The sequence below is a fragment of the Schistocerca serialis genome, chromosome 12 (assembly GCF_023864345.2).
Source record: "Schistocerca serialis cubense isolate TAMUIC-IGC-003099 chromosome 12, iqSchSeri2.2, whole genome shotgun sequence".
NCBI lineage: Eukaryota > Metazoa > Arthropoda > Insecta > Orthoptera > Acrididae > Schistocerca > Schistocerca serialis.
Window position 1 is genome coordinate 93,810,096 of NC_064649.1, and position 14,149 is coordinate 93,824,244.

General features: G+C 41.1%; 1 protein-coding gene across 1 annotated transcript in view; it reads right to left on the reverse strand.

Annotated features, from left to right (window-relative positions):
• Positions 1-607: 607 nt before the first annotated feature.
• The window catches only part of LOC126428132 (proliferation-associated protein 2G4), a 61,690-nt gene continuing 48,148 nt past the window's right edge, over positions 608-14,149 (reverse strand). The window contains exons 7-8 of the mRNA XM_050090035.1: positions 13,146-13,273; positions 608-2,577 (exon numbers count right to left, since the gene is read on the reverse strand). Coding sequence (XP_049945992.1) covers positions 2,470-2,577; positions 13,146-13,273 — 236 coding nt within the window. The 3' untranslated portion in view covers positions 608-2,469. The remainder of the gene's footprint in view (positions 2,578-13,145; positions 13,274-14,149) is intronic.

Sequence of the window (14,149 nt, forward strand, 5' to 3'; positions counted from 1 at the left end):
GAGAAATTTATGCAATATGTGAAACCATAAGCTGATTCTTTCCTTAAAGGAATTGCCACCAAAAATGATCTTTTATGCCATTTCACCAACCATAAGGAAGATAGCAACTGATAGTGAAGATGATCTGCAGTAGAACAGCACCACTACTTCAATTGCTGTGATATATGGCAGAGGAGGGGTAGAGAGAGAGAGAGAGAGAGAGAGAGAGAGAGAGAGAGAGAGAGAGGTTCAGCACTGGATTGGATGTTGTTTCTGCTCACTTACTGGTTGCTCCAGTTTTCACTTCAATATACAACAGACAAAAAATCTGATTTTTATCAAACCACACCAACTACTGACAAGGATCAATACACACTTTTCCTGTGAGGTAACTATAGGACCTGTCCTGGCATTTGCCTTTTCCTATTGATGGAGTCATGTTCAGTCACAATTGTGTGTCCCAGAAACACAAGATTCTGTATTAAAAGTTGTCACCCAACTAACAGCTGAAATGACATACCAAAATTTTACATCTTTCCTCTTGCTTCTCATTATCATCTGCATAGGTCATCATTACAATAACGTGCGAAATCCCATGCTGAACTCTGAAAATGAAACAAAGTTTGCATTTCTGTCAACTAGCAGTCATGTTTCTTTATTATAATTTTAAGATGATGTATTTGATTGTCAGTGTGTTTGTTATTTCACATTTATGCTCATACAAACAAAAATACTGACAAAGCTGTGAGGCACTGTATGTTCCTTTCCCCACACACATACATACAATAACCAAAATATAAAACCAAATTATTCCTGCTCACATTGACACAAAAAACACTTTTTGCTGCACAAGACTGTAAAGTGAGTAATGAAAATTGTTGTGAATCGTGACACTGGTTGACCGGAAAAATATTTCAGCACTAGCTCTACTCTCAAGATAATTATCAGTATTTTGTTCCCTCCACAAAGAATATACTTTTACAGAACAGTGATTAATTGCATGACTTATGACTTCCCTGTTTGTACATTTGTATGTCACCTTTTCAAAACACATTTTACATAATGCCACAGATTAAGAGGAAAATTATGTGATGTTATGATTGTGTGAGTATTAGGAACAGTTCAAGCATGAAATTATGGATCTTTTAGAGAACTCAGAATGCACAGAGAGTGAGAGAGAGAGAGAGAGAGAGAGAGAGAGAGAGAGAGAGAGAGAGAGAGAGAGAGAGAGAGGGGGGGGGGGGGGGGGGAGCTAGGGTAGGGAGGACTGGGTAGAGGATTCTTTACAAGAAAATATAGCAGTTCACATGTGATAAAAAATTAAACACAGACAACATTTAATCAAATCTCTCTTCCTCAAAAGAAATTTAGTTTTCTGGTATTAAAAAATACAACTATTTGGATTCCAACACAAGCACTTTTTTATGACTCACTCAAACTATCACATATTACTAAGAGATCGCACAAATCTCAAACCAAAACCTAACCAAGAAATAACAAATAATTAGTCAATATCACTTATTGTGCATGAGGCTCCTATTATATGTTGCAAAATCTGACTGGGCTGGAGGTACCATTAGCTCGTTTACTTGCACACATCTTCAAATTCAATAGGCTATCTCCTCCTGAGAGCATTTTTCTCAGTTGAAAAATAGTAATACTTTAATTACATTAGTGTCCACAAACTTATCTAATGGTTGTACAGAGCAATATTCTTAAAAAGAAAATACATTCCACATAGACACACTCTCAGTTAACCCGAAATTCTGTAAGTACACACAACAGGAAAAAAGTACATCAAGCATACCACAGTGTAAATGAAGCATAATGAAAAATAAAAAAAATCCTTGTATCATTATTATTTACAGGCAGTAACCAAACTTCACATTCCATGCTACGCTTCCCTGGAAAGACAAGTGCCTAATGTGAATTCATGTCATCGAGTACCTATATCGATATCACATCGTTATTTTATCTTGTCTAAAAGAAAAACAAGAAGACTCCTGTCCACCGAAGTTTCTGGGACAAAGTAATTTTTTCACTGTTTCAACAGTTTGTAAAAAGTGACAGATTTATTACGCACACAACTGCCTGAAAACAAAATATGCACACAACTACGAGAACTCTCGCTGTCGTTTCAGAATAAAATAAAACTTTATTAGCTTTCGCAGGAAAGCCACTGCACATAACCATTACAGTTTCTGATGTAATGGATTTTTCTTTTCGTCACACTCACACATACAAAAACAGAAGGCTGAAGGAGTTTAGAGGTTAGATTTTAACGCCACAACACGTTAACAATTTCTCTCTTTTCTTTAAAGGAAGGGCAAAAAGCAAGTACATATCTCCTCCAACTAACAGATGTCCAGGAAGATTGACACTAAAAGTGCTCAGTGGTAATCTCGTTCCACGATTCGAAGTCCAGAACAAATTTCTTTGAAGTTCACGGAACCAATTATCCAAGCCACATTTTTTAAAAAAGCACAAATGTTATGCTTCTCCCTCAACCTCTACAGGCGCGTCATTTAAAATTGCCTTTTCTGCCTTCTTTTTCTTCTTCTTTGCTGTCTTGGGATTAGCAGAGGTATTCAGCAGGGCCTGAAACAAATTTCATAGTAACAGTCAAAATGAATGTGACAAAAAATGTCCAAACTACGACAAAGTGTCACATGAAATGAAGGGTACAATATGTTAGATGCATGAACTGAATGTTTACTTCTGTCAATATAATCAGATGTGTAGCATATGTAACTTATAAATCCGCAGTATTGTTTAATAATTTCACTGTCTAGTTATTATTGCAGACTCTCCCACTGTCACACGGTTGATACAAGCGAAACTGACGACACAGTTGGGAACAAAGTGAAAGAAAAATGTTCGTTGTTGGTTTTCATAACCACCAGGCTTATTTGTTTCCTGAAACTACAAACAAATCCTGTCATCCACAAATGAAAACAGCAAAACAAAGCGTATAAAATTTGGCATTTTGGAAGTTTTAACTGGAGCAAAAGTAGTATTGTGTTACTTATAATTACAGGACACCATATGGTACTGTGATTACAAGTATGTGTTAGTTTACATTTTTCAAGTGACACTGCGACACATGTTAGGCATTCCCTGGCTAAGATTAACAGCAGGAAGTCGGCTGGCAATATGTGTTTTGCCCACTGCACTTTGTGAAAATTGTCCCATAGCAAATAATGAGGAACAGGAACATTTCGTATAAACAAAGTGGAAAATAACATGAAATACACAGTTTTCAGCGGCACAATGCAAAATCAGAGAGTTTCAAAAAATGTTCATGTAATAAATCTGGGGGCAGCAGTGTACTAGTATTGGTTAACCGCTAGTTACTGAAGCCTGATCTAATTTGACTTTCCATATAAAGAATATTGTTCTAGATGTGCTGTCAAACAGAAACAACCTACTTCCAATGAATTCCATTCTAGTAACAGCTGTAGCCGCTGACATGATATCGGTCCATGCACGACAGTGCACAGCAGCGATATGTTCCAAATAGCTGTGCACAAAAATGGAATTGTTCAGGGCATCACATCTTGGGTTCTATTGACTGCAGAGATAAAGGCGGCCAGAGTTCTGGATAGCTCTTGCCCTAGCAACCACTTGTGTAACTATCAGAAGGGTGGGCATACTGTAGCTATCCAGTATAGGATCAATATTTAAACATTATATACTTACTCCAGTGGGCAAATTCAACAAATAGGTTGGTTCTCTTGCATTATGTCTGGTTTAGGTCGGACCTTAGGTGGCTTACAAAAGTACCACTTGTTAATGAGCAGTTCCTGAGTAAATTCCGAAAAACCATGACTTTTTGGGTATAGAAAGTAGAATTGTGATAATAGGCATTCCTATACTTTCTATTCATGGCATATCATCGAAATATTTACTGTAAGTTATGAAGATGATATTGCCAGGAATGTTCGAAACTACTTGAATATCTGTTACCATGCTCCAGAGGTTCAAGGTCATCACAAGCATTCTGAGACCACCAAAAATACTTCATGATGCATGTCTCTGTATAATGTGATTTTCACACCTACACAAATACATTCAAAGTGGTACTGCAGGGGGCAGGGCGAGAAAATAGTCTTAATATGTCTAAAGAGAACTTACAGTGACAGCCAAAAATTATGTTAAACTGATAGGACTGCATATTCCATAAAATAACATTTCTACTCTTAAGATACAAATCAAAAGCCAGGCATTATTGATGAATTGCGATCTGTATGCGAAGTATCCAGAAACAATATAAAGCACATGATTGTGTGTTAACCTTACGTTACGCATACTTATTTGCAGTTTACAAGTGTCGAAGTATATAAAGAGTCTAAACTTTACCAACCTATAGAATTCACTTTATATAAGCAGCACACCAGAGGAAAAATATTCCTGTTAGAGTACAAAAAAGGCAAATATGTTCCTCTTTAAAACACTGACAGAAAAATGGGGAACCAGCTGCCTCCATCTCTATTCCACTATCCTCACCAAAAATTTTGGGATGCAATAGCAGGGACAGTGACAGTGACAGTGGAAGAGAGAAAGGACAGTGATGGTAGGACAGACAGTGAGAGTGAGTGAGTGTGAGTGTGTGAGAGAGAGAGAGTGAGAGTGAGAGTGAGAGAGAGAGAGAGAGAGAGAGAGAGAGAGAGAGAGAGAGAGGGGGGGGGGGGGGGGGGGGAGGGGGGGGGGAGTGATGAGACATTAACAATGGGAGCCAAATAAAGAGGAGATAATGATGGCCAGCAAGAGGAGTGGCAGTAAGAGAGAGAGAAGAGGTGGATAGATACAGAATTAGAAGAGAGATGAGGCAGTGGAAATGAAAAGTACAGTTGAGTGGAGACCATTCATAGGTTGGTTGGTTGGCTGGTTTAACGATTGAAAGGACCAAACTATGAGATCATCGGTCCCTCTTACCTGGGATTCCAAGTCACCAAAACCATGGCCTAGTGCACTAAACTGAAGGAAAGAAAACCCCAAAGGTAGAAAGTGTGATGGGGAACATACCCTCCCGCCACTTACAGTGGCACCCCACAGAAAACACTGATGAAATAGACAAGAAGAGATTAGAGAAGCACGGGAAAACACAGAAGAACATCAAGTAAAACAGAACACTTAAGAAAGGGGAAGAAAAGCAAGAGACCGGGTAGGGTGACGGCTGGGGCAGACCACCAAGCCCACCTGTCACTGCTTGGTCAGTAGATAGGTGGTAAGGCATCCTGCGAACCCCTCAGTGAGCTGACAAGGCTGAGGCATCCTCCCTTAGAGTGATAAAAACCTCTTTCACGAATAAACCATAAAACCAGATGAGCCACTGAGGCATCATCCTCTACCACCAGGGGTAGCGAGTCAGGAAAATTAAGTATCTGCCGCAGAGCAGCTAGGTTATGACAGTCCATCAAAACGAAGCCCACCATTAAATGGGCACAACAACATTTGAGTGGATCCTCATGACTGATATGATCATGAGTCAGCCAAATATGGCCGATGTCAGCCAGCAAAGGATGATGGAGACCTACAAGAGGCCCATACAGAGGACCTCCATGAATTTGTAGTGTCCTTTACCACCCATAAGGGTGCACTCAGACTCATGATGCCAAATGAGGAGCTACTCGACTGAATAGTAGCGGCTCTGGTCAAAGAAAACTATCACAATGACCGGGAGAGCGGTGTGCTGACTGCACACCCCTCCTATCCACATCCTTAACTGAGGATGACGCGGCAGTCGGATGGTCCCGATGGGCCACTTGAGGCCTGAAGACAGAGTGCTTTTTTTTTACCACTCATAGGTTGTTCAGTGAAGTTACAGTATGTCATTCCACATTCTAAATCCTTAGAACTTGACTAATACCGTTCAAAGGCCTAACACCAGATCTCATGAGACGGCTTGCCATAGCCAATTTGGCCAGCCTGTCATCAAGTTCATTCCCAACATGACACAGGGTCCAGACAAAGACCACCGAGGGCACACACTGTTTGAGCGCAGAAAGAATTAGGGATAGTTAAAACCAAGGGTTGCCGAAGGTAGCATCTGTAATGTCAAAGGTGATACTCAAACCATATGCGAGACTCCTGTAATCTAGATGGCACTGGACCAATGCTTTGTAGAGCCCGAGCAGAGTAGAGGGATCCACAAACCAGTTGGTATTGCTGAGGCATCAAAACTTTGAGATGCAACCAACATGCCTGCTGGTATTCGAGCATCCAACACAGCCTCCAACTTATTATACATTCAAGTAACTTGCAGGGGGCAATGGTTAAACTGATTGCACAATGGCTGTCCACCTGAGGAGGCAGTTAACTCAATGTCAACATTGGTATGGCTACACTTTCTCACCACTGGGAAGGTAATTCCCCTAGCTTCAGAGACGGTTAAAAAGGTCAAGTATGTGATTTTGGCTAGCCACAGATAAATGCTGAAGCATTTGAATGTGCACCCGGTTTGATCCTGGAGCCATGGCAGGATGGAGAGCAAGGACAGTGGCGAATTCCTGCTTGCTAAACGGGGCATTATAGGGCTCCGGGCGACAGCAGGGAAAACGGAGTCATTACAGACAGCGTTTGAGATGATGGAATTTGGATGGATAGTGGACCAATGCTGAGGCCTGGGCGAAACACTGAGCAAAATCCTCAGTGACAGTATCTGAGCTGGTGAGGATAACACTGCTCAGGGAATACCCAGACACCTGTAGTAGGACGGTGGCCAAAAATTTGCTTGATCTTTGCCCATATCTGCAAAGCGGGAGTATGTAGCTCTATGGCAGCAACATACCATTCCCAACAAATCCATATCTAAAATTTAATTAGGTAAAGGGCCCAGACACAAAGCCATTTAAAGGTAAGGAGGTGCTCGAGAGATGGATAAACACAGACAGTTTTGTAACATGGAGATCAAGATGGCAGTCTTTAATAGCTGCAGCAATTTCGAGGGTCCACCAAGGCACAGTCTTCCATCAGGGAGATCCGAGGAAGGAGGCATTGCTGAAGCAGCTGCTGAAAGGATGGTGTCAGTCAAATTCTGTACAGATTCGTCAATGCTTTCGTGTGGAGGAGCAGTTGGGTGCTTTTACCTTGGCTGCCATCCCCAGTCCGTGTTAGTAAAGACCCACCTGGGAAGGCGCACAGGCAAATGACGCCGAAGAAAATATAAGAAAATCCGGTCACACAAATCATCATGAACGCCCTGTTGAATGGAGGGAATGTGTATCCAGGGCTCCATATGGAATGATCAACAGCCAAAAAAGTGTCGTGTGACACTTATTGTGGGGGCTCCAGTATTGAGAAGAAAGGTCAAGCCTTGCCAGCATGTTTCTACAGTCCTCCCTCTGTCAGTCATTGTAGTACCATGCCATAGAGGTTTATGGATGTTCTAATCCCCACAGAAAATGAAGGGTTGAGGAGGGAGCTGTTGGAGGCAGGCATAAACTGAAGGAAGTGTAGGAGGCCAGTCAGGGGGCAGATAAGGTCTGTATACTGTTACTGCAGAGTACAAATACATTCTAATGGCCACCACTTCCAGTGCAGTTTGAAGAGGAACCTAGGAACTAATAATGTCCATACACACCTACGTACAGACACCACTCTAGGCTTGCAAAGGGCTGACCCAGTTCCAGCAGAAGCCTTGGAAACCACAAAGATTCAGTGACTGAGCATCTATGATATGAGATTCCTGCAATACAACACAAGCTACAGAGTAGAGCAAAGAGACAGAAAAGGCTGCAATTCCAGAAGGTGGTGATAATAACCATTACAGCTCCTTTGGAGGAGAGCAGTACAAAAGTCCAGATGGACATCCAACAGGTCAGAATCAATCACTGTGCCGATTCAGTGTGTCATCAGTAAGGATGGGTGACATCCATGCACAAATGTCAGATCTGACCCTGGCTGGAGAGGAGAGTTTCTTCTCTGGCCAAGGAGTAGGGGAAGTTCCATGTAGAGAGGGAATGGGAACCATCAGGGAGGAGGAAAGGGAAGGTGGCAGGATGGAAGAGAGAGGAGGAGAAAAGAACTCCACAGTAGCAACGGTAGACATTAGAGATGCCTGATGGACACGGTCGAATTTCTATAGTGCCTCAGGATAAATGGTTGGGAGTCTTTAATTCCTGAGTCTTCCCTGCCTTTATATAGATTGAGTAATCTGGGGAGCGATGAGACATGGGCTGGAACAGTTCACTCACTCGGGTGGTGGTGTGCAAGGCCTCCCCACATGGACAGGGTGGCCACAGTTGCCACAAACAGGAGTCGTCTACATCAAGCAGTAATGATAAACTGTAACTGACTTTTTTCACAAGGGTATACTCAAAAGCCAGGATAAAAGTGCCAGTATCAACATGATTGTTCTTAGGACCTCTTTGGACTCCCTGGATGAAATGAATGCCACACCATACTAGATTAGTCCTGAGTCCTCATTAGATTGAAGAAGAGGCCCTGTAGAAAATGTCCTGTGTCATATTCAAGGACTGGTGAGGAGTAATGCTCACTAGGATATCTCCTAAGCACTCACAAGCACAAAAGGAAGCTGATCAGAAGGGAACCAAATCACATCTTATTAAAGGAGTCAACTTCACCAAACTTATCTCCTATGTATCCTTAAAAAAAGACAGGTTCGGTACTGGCAAAGGGCTTTGTCTGTCCTGGACCACACCAATTAAGGGGGAAAGAGTTTCGCTTCAAATTGCCAAGACTGGCTCTCATCCCAGGGAGCAACCAGAGACAGGAATGTCGAGGAAGCAAAAGTAGGAGCACAGAATCGTTCCTATCTGAAGAGACGGCCATGGAAGTGCAGCCAGATGCATGGAGCTTTGCACGTTTCATATGCAGAGCATCCACCCTGGTACCACCTACTCCAATCAAGGGCTTACTCTGTGGGCACCACACAGCAAACGCAAGGGCCACCTGGCACAGCTGTTGTTGCTTGGGGTTCTGAAGCCCCAAAAAGTTGAGCAACGAATGTAGTGGGGTAGCAGGGGTTGTGGAGGAGTGGTGGAAATTTAAATGGCTGAGAGGCTATGGCAACAAACAAGGAGAGGAAGCAAGAGTAACCCACACTGAAGATGCTAAGGAAGGAGTTCTTCCCGAAATGGATCTCATTACATAAACCATTTTGATGGGAAGTCAAATCTCAAGGGGGACCAGAAATGCCGAAAGAAGGAACAGTGGAAAAGCAAAGCTGCAGTCGGGTGGGTGGGGTGAGTGGGTGTTTTTTTTCCAATGTACACTAGATGGCTTAATCTTTAAGTAATGCCAAATTTTAAATGCTGTTAATTTAACTATAGTTAAAGAGACCTTTGGAGAAGAGAGAGCCACTTGTAAGAATATCAAGAGCTCCGATGGAAAACCAGTTCTAAGCAAAGAAGGGAAAGCAGAATGGATGACTGGAATTCGAGAGTAGGAAAAGGGAGAGAAGGAAACATAGTAAGTGAATATGGATTGGGGGTAAGAAATGACAGAGGAATCTGTCTGGTAGAATTTTGCACAGAGCGTAACTTAATCATAGCTAACACTTGGTTCAAGAATCATGAAAGAAGGTTGTATACATGGAAGAATCCTGGAGATACTAGAAGGTATCAGATAGATTATATAATGGTAAGACAGAGATTTAGGAAACAGGTTTTAAATTGTAAGACATTTACAGGGGCAGATGTGGGCACTGACCACAATCTATTGGTTATGAACTGTAGATTAAAACTGAAGAAACTGCAAAAAGGTGGGAATTTAAGGAGATGGGACCTGGATAAACTGAAAGAACCAGAGGTTGTACAGATTCAGGGAGAGCATAAGGGAGCAATTGACAGGAATGGGGGAAATAAATACAGTAGAAGAAGAATGGGTAGCTTTGAGGGATGAAGTAGTGAAGGCAGCAGAGGATCAAGTAGGTAAAAAGACGAGGGCTAGTAGAAATCCTTGGGTAACAGAAGAAATATTGAATTTAATTGATGAAAGGAGAAAATATAAAAATGCAGTAAATGAAGCAGCCAAAAAGGAATACAAACGTCTCAAAAATGAGATCGACAGGAAGTGCAAAATGGCTAAGCAGGGATGGCTAGAGGACAAATGTAAGGATGTAGAGGCTTGTCTCACTAGGGGTAAGATAGATACTGCCTACAGGAAAATTAAAGAGACCTTTGGAGAGAAGAGAACCACTTGTATGAACATCAAGAGCTCAGATGGAAACCCAGTTATAAGCAAAGAAGGGAAAGCAGAAAGGTGGAAGGAGTATATAGAGGGTCTATACAAGGGCGATGTTCTTGAGGACAATATTATGGAAGAGGATGTAGATGAAGATGAAATGGGAGATATGATACTGCGTGAAGAGTTTGACAGAGCAGTGAAAGACCTGAGTCGAAATAAGGCCCCCGGAGTAGACAACATTCCATTAGAACTACTGACAGCCTTGGGAGAGCCAGTCCTAACAAAACTCTACCATCTGGTGAGCAAGATGTATGAGACAAGCGAAATACCCTCAGACTTCAAGAAGAATATAACAATTCCAATCCCAAAGAAAGCAGGTGTTGACAGATGTGAAAGTTACCGAACTATCAGTTTAATAAGTCACAGCTGCAAAATACTAACGCGAATTCTTTACAGATGAATGGAAAAACTGGTAGAAGCCGAGCTCAGGGAAGATCAGTTTGGATTCCGTAGAAATATTGGAACACATGAGGCGATACTGACCTTTCGACTCACCTTAGAAGAAAGATTAAGGAAAAGCAAACCTACGTTTCTAGCATTTGTAGACTTAGGGAAAGCTTTTCACAATGTTGACTGGAATACTCTCTTTCTCACTTCTGAAGGTGGTAGGGGTAAAATACAGGGAGCGAAAGGCTATTTACAATTTGTACAGAAACCAGATGGCAGTTATAAGAGTCAAGGGAAATGAAAGGGAAGCAGTGGTTGGGAAGGGAGTGAGACAGGGTTGTAGTCTCTCCCCGATGTTATTCAATCTGTATATTGAGCAAGCAGTAAAGGAAACAAAAGAAAAATTCGGAGTAGGTATTAAAATCCATGGAGAACAAAAAAATAAAATCTTTGAGGTTTGCCGATGACATTGTAATTCTGTCAGAGACAGCAAAGGACCTGGAAGAGCAGTTGAATGGAATGGACAGTGTCTTGAAAGGAGGATATAAGATGACCACCAACAAAAGCAAAACGAGGATAATGGAATGTAGTCGAATTAAGTCGGGTGATGCTGAGGGAATTAGATTAGGAAATGAGACACTTAAAGTAGTAAAGAAGTTTTGCTATTTGGGGAGCAAAGTAACTGATGATGGTCGAAGTAGAGAGGATATAAAATGTAGACTTGCAATGGCAAGGAAAGCGTTTCTGAAGAAGAAAATTTGTTAACATCGAGTATTGATTTAAGTGTCAGGAAGTGGTTTCTGAAAGTATTTGTATGGAGTGTAGCCACGTATGGAAGTGAAACATGGACGATAAATAGTTTGGACAAGAAGAGAATAGAAGCTTTCGAAATGTGGTGCTACAGAAGAATGCTGAAGATTAGATGGGTAGATCACATAACTAATGAGGAGGTATTGAATAGAATTGGGGAGAAGAGGAGTTTGTAGCAGAACTTGACAAGAAGAAGGGACTGGTTGGTAGGACATGTTCTGAGGCATCAGGGGATCACAAATTTAGCTTTGGAGGGCAGCGTGGAGGGTAAAAATTGTAGAGGGAGACCAAGAGATGAATACACTAAGCAGATTCAGAAGGATGTAGGTTGCAGTAAGTACTGGGAGATGAAGCAGCTTTCACAGGATAGAGTAGCATGGAGAGCTGCATCAAACCAGTCTCAGGACTGAACACCACAACAACAACAACAACAACAACAACAACGAGTACTTTCACACACCTACACTATTAAGACTAAAATAATTTGCAGTATCATTAACAACCAGTATGAAACTCAATCATCTCTGGATAAGGATAGAGATTTGGCACACATCAAAATGTCGTAAGAACCTATCACACTAGCAGAGAACTCGCCAAATGAATGCACTTTACTACGTACCAGCAATGGCTAAATGCCTTACAGCACAAAAAGGACCACTTGGTATGCACTGGTCTCAATACAGGGCTGGTTCTGCTAATGGGAGTATAAAAGAATTGATCTATATCCAAAAAAGTTCGGCAGATTAGTATGCGCTGCTATCATCATCATGTTATTTGTGAAAAGTGTGAGAGGGAAAAAAATAAATACTGACCTGTGGAACATTCAACTGTATTAAATATATACAAAGGTAAGCTGCTTATCGAAAACAACTTATTTACAAATTTTGGTTTTCCAAAACAATGATTGCTGTTTTGTCACATTCCTGTAGACTGGGACCACCACCACACGCACCAGATTTTTCCATCAATTCACCATGTTCTTGATGTACGCATCAACCCTCAGCAGATAGAACTTTTACCTTGTAATATCAATAAAGAATCACTTTTGTTATTTCTGAAATTTCTCCTAATGTAGTAGTTGATCCGGAAGACCATGAATATGCTAGTGCTTCACTGTCCAGCATGTGCAATATTTCAGTGATCTACTGACTGTAGAAACATTGTGCTAGGTTGACAGAGTGCACTGGCAGTACACCAATGGACTGTTCAATCAATAAATATTTTGTTTAACTTAGGTTTCTATTTTATGTGCAATGTTCTCTTCAAATTTACGAACAGAAGCAGAGCACAGTTTGAAATCCTCAAGCTCTTTCCGCTTCTTACAATTAGATGTCTAATACTAGTATTAGAGCAACAGAAAGTGCTAATATGAATTTGGCAACAACTGATAGTACTGTTGGTATTCTTCGTTAATATGCTGGGGATCTCACCATGGCCTTCACAGACAGAGAGAGAGAGAAAGTGTGTGTGTGTGTGTGTGTGTGTGTGTGTGTGTGTGTGTGTGTGTGTGTGTGTGTTTACTGATTAAGGCTGTGGACAAAAGCTATATGTAAATGTCTTAATTGTGCCCATGTGCAACTTTGTGTGTCTTCCTTTACGGTAAGTAACAATCTGTCTTTTAATACATTGCTGATACTCCTACCTGGAGTTTCCATTGTTTGGCAGCAGTGAGTGTTTTCATTTGAGTAATGGACACACACAAAATGACAATCTTATTTCTTCAGCTTTTAGTCTTCCTAATACAAACATTTCTCATTTACCTTTAAATCTGGGTCATCCACATTAAGTTCCGACTGATACAGCTCCTGTTCGAATGGCAATCCCGTTATGCGATGAGGACCATTAGGCATCAGTAACACAGTGAACTTGAAGTGCGCAACAAATTCACCTGGGGGAGACAGAAAAGACAAGTTTAGATTGCAATGTGTCAAAAAACGTTTTCTATCACAAAAGAATGGCAGTAAAATAAGAAATTCCAAAAATCCTTACACAAGATCACAGCAAATACTACTACTGTTAATCTGACCTAACCGATTCAGACAGTCAAACTGTGTGTGTGTGTGTGTGTGTGTGTGTGTGTGTGTGAGCTGGCAAAGTTCTTGTTCTTTTTTGTGTCTTGACAACTTCACACTTCTACTGCTCAGTAAGTTATTACCTTCGTGCCTAAATTTATAATCTCACATACATGGAGAGAGACTGTTCGTTGAATGTAAAAAAAACACTCTACAACGAGAACTAAAAGAGCCTCTCTAAATAGGATGATGTATATGCAGTCCGAGAAAACAATGCATAAAAGAAGAATTCCAAACACTGAGTTTTCTGTACTTGTGTACTATTGGTGGCAATCAAAATAGTAGCAGAAACTACCAGTGATGTAGCAGAAATGGAAACACCTTGGTGAGAAAAGAGTAATTGATACATAAAGATGACCATATTCATGGCTAGAAAAAAAAAAAAAAAAAAAAAAAAAACGGCAAATTTGAATGTGCCGAAGTGCAGCATTGTTCAAATTAATATAACATGTGGGTCCTCCCACAACTGACTGGGCAAGTCTGCTCCCGTGACGGAGAAAGGAAAGGTATATTGTCTCCTAGAGGATCGAGCATAATAAGGTACAGATTTTGAAACCATCCTTCAAGGTGGATGAAATCTTTACCTTTTCAGAACTTCAGATTTAAATTCATTAGAATCACAATTCAACCCAGTATGATACTTCCACTCTTTAGTTGTGTTTGACCACATGTGGAAAAATTGTGTACCTAAG